General features: G+C 48.1%; 1 protein-coding gene across 1 annotated transcript; it reads left to right on the top strand.

Moving 5' to 3' along the window:
• The first annotated feature begins 2,627 nt into the window (after nucleotides 1-2,627).
• Nucleotides 2,628-12,374, top strand: SERPINF2 (serpin family F member 2). The gene is made up of 10 exons (XM_048824232.2): nucleotides 2,628-2,743; nucleotides 3,973-4,036; nucleotides 4,864-4,935; nucleotides 6,299-6,373; nucleotides 6,943-7,399; nucleotides 7,763-7,906; nucleotides 8,151-8,354; nucleotides 9,241-9,383; nucleotides 9,989-10,193; nucleotides 11,453-12,374. The coding sequence occupies exons 1-10, from the start codon at nucleotides 2,628-2,630 to the stop codon at nucleotides 11,776-11,778; spliced, it is 1,806 nt and encodes a 601-aa protein (XP_048680189.1). The 3' UTR covers nucleotides 11,779-12,374.
• The last annotated feature ends 3,743 nt before the right edge of the window (nucleotides 12,375-16,117 follow it).

Consider the following 16,117-nt stretch of genomic DNA (forward strand, 5'->3'; position numbering starts at 1 on the left):
TTTGATGAGACAAAGTTTGGTTGATAAAGGTAATCATGTTGACGTAATATACTTAGACTTCTGTAGGGTGTTTGACTTGGTACTGCATGACATTTTGATTAAAAAACAATATAAAATTAACATGGCATGTTTTAAATGGATTAAAAACTGGCTAACTGATGGGTCTCAAAATGTAACTGTAAATGGAGAATTGCCATTGAGTGGGTGTGTTTCCAGGGGGGTCCTACAGAGATTGGTTCTTGGCCCTACACTATTTAACATCCTTATCTGTGACCTGAAAACACAAAATCACTTCTGATCAAATTTGCAGAAGACACAAAAATTGGAGGAGTGGTAAATAATAAAGAGGACAGGTCACTGATTCAGAGTGCTCTAGATCACTTGGTAAACTGGCTGCAAACAAACAATATGTGTTTTGTTATGGCTTAATGTCAATGTACAGACCTGGGAACACAGAATGTAGGCCATACTTATAGGAGGGGGGACTCTATCCTGGGAAGCAGTGACTGAAAAAGATTTGGGCGTTGCGGTGGCTATTCAGCTGAATATGAACTCCCCACGTGACGCTGTGGCCAAAAGAGCTAATGTGATCCTGAGATGCCTAAACGGGAATCCTGAGTAAGAGTAGAGTGTATTTGGCACTGATGTGACCACTGCTGGAATCCTGTGTCCAGTTCTGAAGCCCACAATTCAAGAAGGATATTGATAAACTGAAAAGGGGTCAGAGAAGAGCCACAAGAAGGATTAAAAAACACGTCTGATAGTGATAGACTCAAGGTGCTCAATCCAGCTTCACAAAGAGAAGGTTAAGGGCTGACTTGACTATAGTCTGTAAATACCTACATAGGGAACAAATATTTAACAATGGGCTCTTCAATCTAGTAGAGAAAGATCGAACATGAGCCAATGGCTGGAAGTTAAAGTGAGACAAATTCAGACTATAAATAAGGTGGAAAATGTTAACAATGAGAGTAATTAAGCATTGGAACAATTTATCAAGATTGGTGGTGGATTCTCCATCACTGCAAATTTTTAAATCAACATTGAATGTTTTTCTAACAGCTCTGCTCTAGGAATTATTTTGAGGCAGTTATCTAGGCTGTGTTATACAGGAGAACAGGCTAGATGATCACAACAGTCCCTTCTGGCCTTGGAATCTATTAGTCTATGGGTGGGAATTGGTGCTGCCTGTTCTGTGTTTGAGGGAAAGGCATGGGGTGTAGCTGGATGGTGGAGGGGCAGTGTGGCTGTGTGTTTGAGGGAAATGGGTGTGCAGCATTACTAGGGTTGGGGTTGTGGGAGAGGGTTGCAAAGTGACTACTCTGCAGCCAATAGTTTCTCTGCTCTGAGTAGTGACTTGATGAGAACCAAGCCAGCTCGCCTCATTTAGGCTCCCCTGACAGAAGAAGGGGTGCCGTTGAGCAGCCCTGTGCCTTGCCAGCTTGGAGTAGGTTGTGCTGCTGACCCTTGGATCCAACTTTTACTTCAGTATGTTCTAGAGCTCCTTTCCCCCCTCCCTAGGCTTTCAAAGCAGCTTCCCAACAGAACACTGATCTGTCCCAAATCAGCCTCCTTTAAAGCAGCTTGTGGTGACAGTTCTCAAGCCTGTCTTGTTTTCACCTGTTCTCCCCTCCCCAACCTCTTAAGGCTTCTCCATATAGTCACTGTGGGGGCCAGGGCCTACTCCAGGGTGTATGCGTGTGGGGAAAGGGCAGCAGCCCTCCTGCCCTCGCTCAAAAGCTCTAAGCCTAGACTCAGCTAGCATAGCCCTGGCTCAGGCCCTATGGTCCCATTCAAATTCTCCACCCCTCCCTAGCACTCTAGTCCAACAGTGATATTAACACATGAGGCCGCATCACCCCCAGAGACAGGTGAGGCTCATTATCTCCACTGTTCAGAGGGGAAGCTCAGGCCAAGGTTGTAGCAAGTCAGTGAGAGAGCCAGTATTGTGCCCTTTCCACAAGAACATCCTGCCGCGTTAGAGTGGGGGCTTTTCTGGTGTGTGTGTGTCAAGGGCTCACAACACCGTTGCTTGTGGGGAAACCCAACTCTTCTAGGCATGGCTCTGCTGCTGCCTTCATGATGTGTTGCATGGCCCAGAGGGTGTCAGCTCAGCCCAAGCTGAGCCCACTCCGCTTCCTGCTTGGACCCACTGCAGCCAGCAACTTGGGCCCTGGCCATGTGTCAAAGGGCTACAGTCCTGTGTTTGCTGCAGCAGGAGGAGAGGCTGGGATAGATAGACTAGAAAGCTGGAGTTTCTCGCACAGAAAATTCTAAGAATAGTGGTGGGGCGAGGAACCCAAAAGCCATTAAGTCTCAAACCTTGGCTCTCCCATTTGAGGCCATGTGTAAGGGGTCTGCACTCCTCCAAAGGCATAAAGGAGATCTGGAAAGGGGGAGAGTCTCAATTAGACAAAAGATTCCACTTGTTACTTCTACTCTTGAACTTTCAGGAGTAACGTAAGCTGGTAAAATCAGGGTCACAGCTATCCTTGGGGTGCAGCGACCTAGAGTCCCACAGAAAAACACCAATTCGCTCCATCCCAGAACAAATGTTTAACCGGATGTACAAGGTCAATATTTGCTGAAAGGGAAAAATCTTCAAATAAGGGGTGGTGCTGAAGGTCATGCCTGTCACTGCCTGGCAAGCGTGGGCTGGACAAGGGGCTTCATCTGTCCCATGCAGAGCCATCGGCTGGGTAGAGAGGGTGTCAGCACCAACAGAAATGCTTAGCAAACCGAGGTAAGGGGCAGAGGAACTTGGTTTGGGGGGGAGGGGGGATTTGGCAATAAACTGGGGGGAACTGTTCCAGTGGGGGGGGCACAGTGTGAAATTGCCCGAGTGGAGGGTGTGGGGGGTAGAGAATTCAACAATGAGCTGAGGGCCAAGGGCCTCAGGGATTGCATGTGGGGCCAGCTGTTGGATTTGTGGGGGGGAGTTGAAATACTCTTAAGCTCTTCACATATGATTGGCAGATGAGGGAGAAGGGCTGCAGCCCAGCTTGTCCAGGTTACTCTGGGGACTGCCTGGCAAACTGATGCTGCCCCCCAGGAATTTCAGCTCTGTTTTGGGGGTGGTGCTGGGTGTTTACCCAATCAAGGAGTAGGAGAACAACCCCTACTAGACCAGGGTGAGTGCCTGGGGCTGGAGCCAGGTCCCAGTGTGGTCCAGGCCACTGCAAGCGGGCAGGGCCATGCCTGGGGCACTGGCAGGGAGCCTGGCCCCCCAAGTGACAGGAACAAGAGTGTGGTGGTAGGAGGGGCTGTGCTTGCCTGTAAGGGGAATATGTGAGTGGGGGGAAGGGGAGGGCTCTGTGCTGCAGGCCAGCTATTGAGAGGGTAACACTAGTGATCAGCTCTGACATTGCACGTCCCATCCACAACCCTCTACAGGCAGCACCTGCTGGATCCTTGGAGCTCCCTAAAAGGCAGGTCAGTATCACTGTCCCCCATGGAGGCACAGAACAGCAGCAGATGTCTCTGACCATCAGCCAGGGGCCTGTCCCTTATCCCCAGCTTTGTGTGCATGGATGAGAGAGTGGAGAAGCTGAGCCTCTCCCTGGGTTGTGTGGGACAGATTTCATTTGGGAATCGTTAGGAAACTGCAATTTGCTCTCCAGCCAAATGAGGGTGAGAGGGGATAGAAATGCAAGTGTCCAGGGAGAATAAACTCCTGAGCACAGCTACAGCACTGCATCAGTGCTGGGTCCTGGTCAACGCGATGCCTTGCGTTGGTCCTGGACTCCAGTTCTCTTCAGCATCATTCACCTTGCCAGCTGCTGTCTCCCTGGGTTGGTTTCCCAGCAGTTTGTGTCTGTTCCTCCTGGATCCTTCTTTCCTTTCCTCTTCTTTGGGCTCATTATCTGTTGCTGTTCTCATTGTAATAATGGGCAGGCACAGCACAGGCACCCCGGGAGCAGAGAGGACCCAGGGAGTAGCCTGTGAGTGTCACTGACAGCTTTTGTATTCCAGAAATACGGCGATGCTGCTCTGGGGTCTGCTGCTCTGCTTGTCCACTCTGCACGATAGCCCACGGGTAAGCCACAGGCACAAAGCATTGCCTTCACCCATCCTGCAGGGCATCTTCTCTGTCAGCACACTCTTCACCCCAGTCAGCCGGGGGCAGTGGCGGGAACAGGGCAGGCAATGCCAGGCTGGATTAGAACAGGGCTGATCTCCAAATGGCTGGCACCAGATGCTTCTGAAGAAATCTCCGAACAGACTACAATGGAATAACCTGCCCCCAGGGGACGCTGCTTCAGCACCCGGTCAGTCAGTTGTTGGCTCCTGCCCTGACACACAAGGGCGTATAGACCTCGGTTTCTTTATCCAGTCTGATGTGACTGTGGATGTGCTCACGATCCACATAAATACCTAATGTTTTTTAGCATCCTCATGAACTTCAATGATATCTAGTGGCTGTGAGTTACAGGAGTTCATCAGGCACTGTGATTTAAAAAAATCCTTTTATCCGTTTGCCTCCTTGCTCTCATGAGAGCAGATATAGAATTGCTCAGTCTATCTTCTATCCCAGCCACTATTTTGCATCCCTCTCTCCTGTTCCCTCTCTAAGCTAAACAGTCCCAATCTTTCCAGTCTCTCTCTAACCATTTCCATCACCCACCTCGGGACTCCTCCACTTCTGTTACATCCATTCTACAAAGAGGTTAAAACTATCTTTGCTTCAGTCAGCCAAGAGAACCACAGGGGACATGCTTGTCTCTGGCCCAGCCTGGAGGGACGTGGCAGGAAGTGAGCCAGAGGGGAGTGATTTCCTCAGCCAAACCTGGAGGAAGCTATTTGGTATCCAACTCTGGGCCTCTTCCCTTTCCCCCAACTCTGACTCAGTTCATGTCCTTCCAGTTTCCTTTGGCACATGCCCTTGAGATGGAGACTCCCCCCCACGACGACGCTGCCCAGCAGGAGAGCCCTGAGGTAAGAGGTGACAGACTCCCATATGTTGAGGTTTCTCCAGGGTATTAGTAAAGCTCTACCAGCTCACCTTGGTCTAGTCCTGCCAGTGCCACCTTCAAACACATGCCAAAAATATGGGGATGTCCAACTTCATTGTGTGTAGAGTCTGCCATATGCACTGCATCCCAAATATGGTCACCTGACATTCAATGGCACTTAGACACCTCACTCCCTTACGCTGGTTAGAAAATCCTAACCTTAAGTGAGAGGCCAGCATATGGTATAGGTCAGTGGCTCTCAACCTTTCCAGATTACTGTACCCCTTTCAGGAGTCTAATTTGTCTTGTGTACCCCCAGTTTCACCTAATTTAAAAACTACCTGTTTACAAAATCAGACATAAAAATACAAGTGTCATAGCACACTATTACTGAAAAATTGCTTACTTTCTCATTTTTACCATATAATTATAAATCAATTGGAATATAACTATTGTACTTACATTTCACTGTATAGAACATAGAGCAGATTGCCTATATGAAATTTCAGTTTGTACTGACTTCACTAGTGCTTTTTATGGAGCCTGTTGTAAAACTAGGGAGATAACTAGATGAGTTGATGTACCCCTGGAAGGCCTCTGTGTACCCCCAGGGATATGCGTACTTCTGGTTGCGAATCACTTGTATAAAGGACAGAAATTGATGTGTAAAGAGATTGGCTGGTGAATTATTTAGTCATAATACCAATTAAGGAAATTACCAGCTGTGGGCAAGGAAGAATAGAGGCTTGTGTCTGAAACTGTGTCTGTCTTGGCTCTTACACTGTGCTCATCCCTGTGTTACCTGAGTGCCTCATGGATCTGTTCAAATACACACAAGGAAACCTCTGTATGTCTCTCCCTCTCCCCCTGCTATTCTGTAGGGAGGGTTTTGTCATTTGGGTGGAGTTACTGAGAGCTGGCTAGGTCCAAGAAGTGACCAGCATTGTAGATGTAGAGGCTGTGACACCCACAGAGAACGCTGCAGAGATGGTGCGAGGCAGATCTGCAATGCTAGAGGTGTGGAGAGGAGGAGAGTTCGGGGTTGATGATGCTGGAGCTACAGCCAGAAGAGGCAAAGGAAGGCCTGAACAAGAAGGAAGCCAGAACTGGAGTGCAGGAGACTCCTCGTGCCAGGAGAAAGATGTTAGCCGGAGATATTTAACTGAAGGAAGCTGAGATGAAGCCATCTTTTCACTTAGCCAGGGCAGATCAAGAGAGTAGGCAGGGAGGAGTGACTGACTGCCTTGGAAGACCTTGGCTTGGCCCGTTTTCTTTGGAATAAGGCCCTTTCTATTTTCCAAGTTTGTGCTAGTGTGAAATCCTGAATAACTGTTTTCAACCTTCAGGGCCCTGCAGTGAAAAATGACACCAGCATAGAGAATCCGGAGTGGGATCCCTCAGCACTACAGTGGACCAGTCAGGTAACAGAGAGGACGGGGACGCTGGCCAGAGCTGGGGCTGATCTTCTGGCAGAGCAGTACAGGCACAAGGGGTGAGGCTGTCACTAGCTCAGCATATTCTGTCCTGGGATGTACTGTGTCAACACACAGAGGCCACCTTGGCACTAATACTCCATAGTCAAAGAATACACACAAGTTTTGAGAAGGGACTGGATGCAACAGGTCCCTCATCATCCTCCCCTTTAATATAGGTCATCATCTGGTTGCTGTTATTGTCAGGGGACTTGGTCCCTCTGCTCTTCAATGCAGCTCTGATAGGAGCTGCTCAGATGTCAGGACAGTGCTGATCTTTCAGATTGCTGATCAGTTCCCTCTGGGTAGCCCTCCCTCTCACCGACTACCTGTAATGCTTCCTCACAGAGCATGTAGCCTGTGCCAGCTAACCGGCACTGCTGCCTCCCCACCAGTGTGAACTGGACCCATTCGTCCCCTCCCTGTGACAAGCCACCTGCAGTCCCAGTAAGAGAGTGAGGAATGCAGCTCTGTTTCCCTGCTTTCTCTCACTGTAACATCCTTCTGTTTCGTTACAGCACTCTGAAGAGGCTGGAGCCTTAGAAGGCGATCCACAGTTTGTTCCCACCACCACTCTTCTGCCAGTAGTGGATCCAACCCTGCCAAATGCTGCAGTGTCAGATTCCACCTCTGACACCTGGGAAGACATCCATGGGCCTACACTGCCACTTCCTACCACTACCAGCACCACAAGCCCTGGGGCTGGCCTCACAAGCTCAGAGGGCCATCTTGTCACCAGGACAGTAGGAGATCACAAGCAGGTGCTGGAAGGGCAAGAAGTTGATTCCTCTGAAGAGGAGGAAGAAGGTCAAGAGAGAGGCTGTGACATGTCTCAAGAGCAGACACACAGGCTAGCAGAAGGTCTGATGAAATTCACCATCGATCTCCTGACAGAGGTCCAGCTGGAGACCAGCAGACCCAATGTGATCCTGTCTCCCCTCAGCATCACCCTGGCATTGTCCCAGCTGGCACTAGGTAAATTACTACGTTCAAACAGCACAAGCTTTCACCCTCTGTAATGTTCCCTCTAGGAGAAGCACCCATAGCCAATGTCCAAAATGCAGACACTAAGCCGGGCACCCTCCCCCAGTGTTAATGCTCTGGCTTTATTTACTAAGGGGCATGAGGTGACGTTCCCTTGAGGCTGGTCTCAGTTTCACTTGTTGGGACAGCACGGACCTGGCCAGGGGGCGCTGTGACAGTGCTGCTAATGCCTTACACTCAGGCCACCAGCGTCTCTCTGGGAAGACATCAGATGCCCAGCCACAGAGGGAGGTGGTCAGAGCACCTGCCCCTCAGCCCCTCAGATACTGACACAAATCTGATGTTGCTTTTAAGGAGCAGCAAACCAGACGGAGAAACGCCTGCTGGAGGCACTGCACCTGGAATCAGTGCCCTGTCTCCACCACCTGCTGAGCAGCATTCGCAGGCGGCTCACAGGATCCATGCTCAGAGTAGCTTCACGCGTCTATCTGCAGAAAGGTGAGAGCCAGGAATGGGGAATTCCTACTGGGGTGGGGCTGTTGAATAAAACTCTCTGGGACGCACACACAGACTGAAGCAGCTGGGCTGACAGAACAGTGACACCTGTTAGTTTCCTGAAGTACTCCCTGTGGGGATGCCCCTGCTATCTGGTGAGCACATTTGGCTTCACACTGCACTGTCGGACACGCTGAGCGAGTTTCATCAAGGCCAGATGACGTCATGTCAAGTTCCTTCCTTGCAGGGTTTGAGGTTAAAGAGAAATTCTTGGAGAACTCAGAGCAATTCTATGGGGCAAAGCCTGTGACCCTGTCTGGGAACAATGAAAATGACCTCATAGCCATAAACAAGTGGATAAAGGAGGCTACTGAAGGGCAGATATCCACCTTCCTGGATCATCTCCCTGCGAGGACTGTGATGCTCCTACTCAATGCTGTCCACTTCCAAGGTGAGCTTCAGTGCACTCCACAATCCCCACTTTCCAGGTCTTTCCCTCAGTGACTAGCTGGGGTTCCGGGTCCTTTCCCCAGGTGAAGTAGCTGCATGTACTCAGGTGGAATCTCCTTTCATTTCTTCCCCATTTTGCTAGATTCCTCTTTTCCTTCCCCTGCATGTATGCAGCTCCCCTTGTTTAGTCTTGTCTTCAAATCCCATTACAGCGCAGCCTCTTAACTTCCTCACCTCTGCTACACACGTTAACTGACCCAGGAGCCAGAACTAACCCACAGCGTCCCTGTTACCTTGTTGGTCCTGGTCCCTGGGACGCAGCACATCACCTTGCTCTTCTTAGCCAGGTCACACACACTTCATAAGGTGCCCAGCAAGGTGCTCTGAGGTGCTCCTGTGAAGTACTGGCCAGGGTTTCAGCCCAGCCCAACCTTATCCTGGTCTTCCTCTAATTCCCTGAGGGCTGAATACCTCCATGCTGTCAGGAGCCTGGCCTGTACTCTTGCAGGAGCTCCTTGCACTATCACTGATGTTGGCCTCCTTCCTCAATCCCTGCATTACTGGTGGCTCTACAGCTGTCTCTCTTTTCCTCCATCACTGACTTTATCCTGCACTTACAGACATTCTCTACTTCCTCCCCACAGCACCTCAGTCTTCTCCCTCACTGAGGCACAGAGAGGGGATGCCATTAGGCGTTGGCTCATTCCACTGCACCACACAGCCTCTCCTGAGGATAAAGACATCCTGAACTCACAATTCTTCCTGCTCTGACACTTCTTTCTGCTCCAGTCCCCACTCACCTGTTCGCTGATGCTTTGTCAGGCACTTTCCTTTGTTTTTCATTCAGATTTGGGTTTGATTAATTACAAATTTATGGTTTTGGACAGGATTTTGGAGGCATAAGTTTGACCCCAGCCAGACTGGGCCAGATATATTCCACCTTGATGACCAGTTCATAGTTCCCGTTGAGATGATGAAAGCTCAGAAATATTCCCTGAGCTGGTTTACTCTGGATCCCCTGGAGGTTCAGGTAAGAGTCTGTCTAGGGTGCTGCCGGGCAGCTACAGGAATATCCCTTTGTTATTGCAATACCTCCACTGTATTCATGTTCTATGAGAAGAGATGAGTAATACCTGTTCACAGACGCAGGACACAGAAGTTCTTTTCAAACATCTTTTGCCTTCATTCCCTGAAAGGCTGTAACATCTTTGCCCTCAAATTCACGGGGATGATGGACTAGATGGGACCTAATGGACCTTTTGGATAAGTCTGAGAGAAAAAGCAACATGGAGATGGAATTCTCCCATGAAAATTGGGAGGATCTCTTCAGAACAGGGCCACTGCAGTGTAAATGCAGTTCATTTTACAGGGTGAACTTTGTGTTTCTCATATCTTTGGTCTCCACCTGCCTTGTGGATAAATACTGGCTCTGAGCATTAGCCCTATCTGTTCCAGTCTGACCTCTGTCTCCCTGGGATAAACAGCCACTCCACTCCCATCATGCTGCCCTCCTCCCCCTGGCTAATTGTTCTATTGAAAAATCAGCCATGAGGGGAAGTATCCCTTTCTGAGACCTCATTGGCTTTACTTGGCTGTTTCCTATTCCACCAGTTCTTCTGATTGGTTTGTTTCCAGGTAGCCAGGTTTCCCTTTAAGGGCAACATGAGTTTTGTGGCCATTGTCCCAAACCAGTTTAAGTGGAACGTCTCCCAGGTGCTGGTGAACCTCAGCCATGACAAGCTTCACAGCCGTTTCCTCAAGGAGAAGCCCACCATGGTAAAGATGCCCAAACTGCATGTAGATTACCAGCTTGAACTCAACCAAGTCCTCAGCCAACTAGGTAATGCCCAGGGTGAGGTTTGCACAGCATGAATGGGTTGGGCTGATTGCAGTTATCTGTGCACTGAAGCTCAGAACTGATCTCCTTGCTTGAGGCAACTTCAAAGACCATGTAACTCTTTACTCTTCTCCCTGTTCCTGTTCTTTGCTTTTTTAGCACCAGCCTTTTCTCTGCCCACCCCGCAAAAATGTGGCCACTGTTAGTCTGAGAGCCTTCTTCACTGCAGTTCCTGTAACTGTCTCTCCCTATCTTCCCCTCCTTCAGCTCTCCATCTCACTTCCAAACTCAGCTGTGACCACCTTTCCCCTGCCTGTGACCTCGATTTATTTCCCCTTGATGTTAGGATGTATGAACTGCCAAGACAACCATGCTTCTCAGTGACAATGCAGATCACAAAGCCCAGAACAAAGTGTGTGAGAACTAAGGACAAAACAGTCATTGTTAAGAGGATCCGGACCGGGTTATGAAATGGACTTCCAGATGAGATTAGGCAAAAACAGAGTATGAGTGTGTTTAGGAAATGCAGCAGAACCTTCCTCATGGACAAAACATTTCCAGCATAGCAGGAATGACCTTAACCACAAAGCCCCTGATCTACCCTAGCACCCTTCAGAAAACAAAATCTGCAACCAACCAATCAACACTAAGCAGCAAACAAAATATACCCCATCAGAGCTTTCCCCCCCACAAGGGAGAAATGCCAGAGACTCTATGAATTCCACTAGGGACATCACTGTTTCTACTGGTTTTATGTGGAAGGTGCTCAGATACCATGCTGTGGGCAGCAGTATAAAGCCCTAGGATATGATCAGTCCATATGAAAGCTGTGTTTGTTTGGCACTTGCAGATCTCCATACAGGGAAGGACTGGTAAATCTGGCCAGAGTGCACTTTTCCTTCCTCTGCCTGGCCAGTCCCTGGTGTTGTGCATAGAATACAGTGATACAGGCGGCTGCCGCCTCTACAGCAAAGGTTCTCAAACTGGGGGTCAGGACGCCTGAGAGGGGTGTGAGCTGTCAGCCTCCACCCCAAACCCTGCTTTGCCTCCAGCATTTATAACAGTGTTAAATATTTATGTGTTTTTAATTTATAAGGGAGGGTTGCACTCAGAGGCTTGCTATGTGAAAGGCATCACCTGTACAAAAGTTGAGAACCACTGTTCTACAAAGATGAAATGAATGTCTGAGCCAATGGCATGCCATGGCACCGAACTAGTGAATAGACAGGCTTCTGTTTGACCCCAATTTGATTTCTATTTAGGCCTCGGGGAGTTGTTTTCAGCCCCAGACCTGCAGAAGATCACAGATGAGCCTCTCTTTGTATCCAGCATCCAGCACCAGTCCACCCTGGAGCTTGCAGAAGATGGCGTGGAGGCATCAGCTGCCACCAGTGTCATGATGTCTCGTTCACTCTCCACTTTCAGCCTCAACCAACCCTTTCTCTTCATCATCTTTGAGGAGACAACGGGCATCCCACTCTTTGTGGGCAGCATCCAGAACCCCAACCCCAATGCTGCCAAACAGAGAAAAGAGCCACAGGACTTGCCTAACCTGAAAAATGCCATCAAAAATAGTATCCCCAAATAAGGGAGGAGCAGTGCCTAGGAATCCTGGGACTGCTGCCTGTGAGACCTCTGTAGCAGGGTCTCTCTCCCTTGACCAGGCTGCCATCAGAAGCCCTTCTGCCCCATCCCAGTGGGTCCCCTCTGGCAGGGCTCTCTAGAACCCCTCAACACCACTCTTGAGCAGCAGTGCTGGGTACCTCATTGTCTTGAATACTCGTTAGCTTCTGACAATGTCTCTATGCAATTGGACAAAGACAAGAGGTGTAAAAGCTGCTCTTCCTTCTGAGCCCCTCATGCACATTCCTTGGTCAGGACATTGACCAAATAGCAGGACTTGCTTGTCACTATATAGGCCAATGGCAGCTAAATCAAACTGACTAGCAGCCAGTTGCCTTCCCTGGGATGTGAGTCTCAGCTAATACTTCTGATAAAGGTTCTGCCTAGAACATTCCTGCCCCTGTCCCCCTGGGTACTGGGATTTGCTGGGTGTGTGCACAAGGGAGGTGGTTTATTTCTATCCCTAGCACCAGCCCTTCACCTGGGATTTTGGAGGCATATTTTGTAAATTGTTTTTTTAGTAATTTTTATGTTGGCAGAATAATAAAGAGTAAAACAGAAGATGTTTGGCTGAGTTGTCACCTTGAGAGATACCCGGCAGAGACTGGAAAGGGGCATAGCAGGGCAGCAAACAGGCGGAGTAACTGCAAAGACTGAGGGGAAAAAAAAGACTTACTGGGGCTTGACCAAAGGATGGAAGGTCCTAAAGGGTCTCATGAGAAGTGAGCAGTCCTTTCTCCTTACTCCAACTCACACCACCAGAATGAGGAGCCACAGGATGAGATTAATGTCTAGTAAATATGGAACCACTAAAAGGACATTGCCTATTCCTCTTTGGAAATCTCAGCTGAACATACCAGAGAATCCACTAGTGTGGGTGGATACAAAGAGAGGGGAGATTCAGTCTGATGCCATAGGGTCTGAGCTGAATGCTGTAGGGATCAAGAAGGAAGTTTCCCCATTTGCAGCATAGCACAACTGGCTGGTGTTTGCCTTCCTCTGAGGGAGGAATTGGTATTGGGCATTGCCAGCTGGCAGGCTACTGGCTTCAATGGATCAGTGGTCTAATCTGGTCTGGCACATCCTACGTGTGACTTGTTCTCCTATGTTGGGTACTCCTGAGCCTGCAGAACAATGCTACAGGAGTTTGACATCTTCCAGGACATGACTGCATCTCCTTGGGGTCAGTCACTCCCTCCCATCAGTACAGGGATGGTGTTTACCTTGAAGTTCACTTCTGAGACGGGTACAGCTCACTGAATCCCTGCTCTGAAATAATTCAGCATGTCTGACCCAAGCAGCAAAGACTGATGGTTTGGGGGAAAAGCAACCCCCCCTACAGCAACTTAAGCTGTGTTATGTTAGTCTTGCTAGTTTTGGTGTTTCTGTAGCAATTAACAGTGAACGTCTACCTGCTGACAAAGGGAATTTAGAACCACTCTTTGTTGGTAGATTCTGCTTCTCATTGCTTCTAGGAAGTCGTTCTAGGGTATGTCTACAGTGCATCTGGGAGCGAGCTTCCCACCCTGGTCCACAGTAGTGAGCTAAAGGTAGCTGTGTAGACAGGGTGGTTTGGGCTCTGAAGCCCACCCTCCTCCCACAGGTTTCAGAGCCCAAGCTGCAACATGGACACAGCGATCTTTAGCACACTACCGTAAGCCCTGCTAACACAAGTCTCTTCACCCGAGCTGAGGGACTTACTCCCAGACACCAGGTAGACATACCTTAGTGGTTTTGTTTTTGCATGGAAGTAGCTAAAGAACCAGTGTCACCTTCCCAACAGCTTCCCCTTTCCTGAGTAGATCTGCCCCAACCAAGCAAGCTGCCTGCTGGCATCTCCCTCACTGACTGGCCTGCACTTTCTGTTGGGATTGGAGGGAGGGGGATCGACTCACTGACCACAGACTTCAGGGACACAAGAAACTTTTTCAAAGAAAGCAACTGGCTCAAACCTGCAATTACCAATAGACACCACACATGGTTTACAGACTCCAAGTCTAAGGGGAGACCAGCTAAGAATAATTCCCAGCCCTGTGACCCATGGAATGACATTTACTGGTCAAAAAGAGGGTATAATTATTCTATAATTACTCTACCGTGTAATTAACAAGTAAACCAGCAGGAATCCAGCTCTATTATGAGAGCCCTCAGAGAACATTTCAGATTGCTTTGCTCTCATAATTATTGCCTTAATTTAGAGATGCTGGTCCATGCCTTAGTTAGGTCTTGCCTTGGCTACTGCAACTTTCCCCTCCTTGCTTTGCACCTTGCTGCATTCCATTCTATCCAAAATCCTGCAGCTAAAGTCATCTTCCTTCCACACCACTGCCTTCCAGCTCCCTTTGTGCAGAATGTACATGTTTCTTCCTCTTCAAAGCCCTGAACAACTCAGTTCTTATTTCCTCCTACTCCCCTTCATTCTGGTAGTTCCCTCCTGCTTTTCTTCTCATACTCCCATCTTCATGTTGTTCCAGGGGACAGTGGCTAGTTCCTGCTGCACTGTGTATGAGGCACAATTAACTTTTTATGTTCAACAAATGATCTGTTACATTGAAATTAATTCATGAGATTTTGCGCAGTCTTTTGAGGCTCTTCAATGGATGGGTGCTGTAGAAATGCAAAATATTATTAAGATCCAGGCTGACGACTTCCCACCACAGGACAATGCTCTTGCTTCCTAACATTCATACATCTTGGTAATGACCCTTGAACCTATTCTGGTAAAGCAAAGCTCTATCATAGGTTGTAAGGCCGGAAGGAATGACCGTGATCTTCTAGACTCAAATGTATGACACAGGCCATAGGACTTCCTTGAATTAATTCCTGTTTGAACTAGAGAAGGTCTTTTAGAAAAGCATCCCATCTTGATGTAAAAATTTCCAGTGAGTGAGAATTTCCCATGTCCCTTAGTAAGCTGTTCCAATGGTCAATTACCCTTACTGTTAAATTTATAACTTACTTCCAGTCTGAATTTGTTGAGCTTCAACTTCCAGCCATTGGATCTCGCTATAACTTTTTCTGCTAAATTGAAGAGCCCTCTATTATAAAATTTCTATTCCCTCATGTAGGTACAGGACCTCTTCCCTAAAAACTATTGCCCATAGGGTGAAGCCATCACTAAATTAATATTTCTTGATAACTTTCATATTTGAAATGTTATTGAATTTCTTCACTTTAGCAAATCCATATGAATATCAAACATACAAAATGTCCATGACATAAAGCCTAATGCTGTTCAGAAAGAATATGCCCTATTTTAAATAAAATAAGCTCCTCAAACCAAAATAAAATGTCCACATGGAGGGTTTGGACTGGTTTAACTAAGTTTGTTTAAATTCACAACTTTAGTTAAACAGATACAACTCTCCACATAGAAAAGGACTAATTGACTTAGCTAAAGCAAAATAGGTGTGTTCACACAGCCTTTGCATGGGTTAAAATCACACCTATAGTTAAACTGGTGCAACTTTCTTGTGTAGACAAGGCCTTAGTAAGAATCAGCCCAAAGCCTTCCACAAAGTGCATTTTAGTACAAAACACATACATTAAAAAGAGGAAATGGAGAAAAACATGGGAAATGTCAACTGCTAATCTCCAACAACCAGTGTCATTCAGCATCAGGTGAATGCAGAAGGGGTCACAGGGACAAGCTTATTTCCACTGATCTCTGCTTACAATACAAGTCCAGAAGTAATTTCCACATAAGGCCATAACTGTCCATCTTATTCCTGCTCAGGAAGACTGTTTTTTCTCGCTTGGCCATGGTCAATGAAGCAGCACTGAGCCACAAGAAACCAGCTGGGATTATTTGCTTTGCTCACAAAGATGCTGGTTTGCAGTTCATGTGGGTCTCCAGTCATCCCCTCTTCCCATTAGCTGAGGGCCTGTAGGCGATGAGTGCATGTATGAATAAGTCAGTTTTATGCTTCTCATTGCCTAGAGAGTAAGGCCTGCAGCACAGCAGGGACAGATTCCAGGACAATCCCACATATGGGGTTTGGCACAGCTGCCTTCACTACATTTTCAGCATTTCCCTCTAGACAAGCTGCTTGAGGCAATGGTCAGATAGCCACAGTCCCATCCCATCTCTCCTTCACTGAACATATTAACATTCTTGTTAATACTGACCCTGCAGCTTGGCTAGAGCCGCTCCTGGGTCCTTATTTGCTTTAAATCGGTATTTGGATCCTGCTGCTGGGTCGAGGTTCTTGCTATGTTCAATGTTAAAGTTGCTGCTATATTAATGATGCTACTGCAGCTCCCACACAGCCATCACCAAGCATTTTATAACCCCCTGAGGTAGG

This window comes from Caretta caretta, chromosome 17, assembly GCF_965140235.1.
Source record: "Caretta caretta isolate rCarCar2 chromosome 17, rCarCar1.hap1, whole genome shotgun sequence".
Lineage (NCBI taxonomy): Eukaryota > Metazoa > Chordata > Testudines > Cheloniidae > Caretta > Caretta caretta.

Coding starts and splice junctions, on each gene's coding strand:
- SERPINF2 (XM_048824232.2), top strand. CDS start 2,628: ATGCCTGTCACTGCCTGGCAAGCGTGGGCTGGACAAGGGGCTTCATCT. Junction 6,374..6,942: donor CACTACAGTGGACCAGTCAG/GTAACAGAGAGG, acceptor GTTTCGTTACAG/CACTCTGAAGAGGCTGGAGC. Junction 7,400..7,762: donor ATTGTCCCAGCTGGCACTAG/GTAAATTACTAC, acceptor GTTGCTTTTAAG/GAGCAGCAAACCAGACGGAG.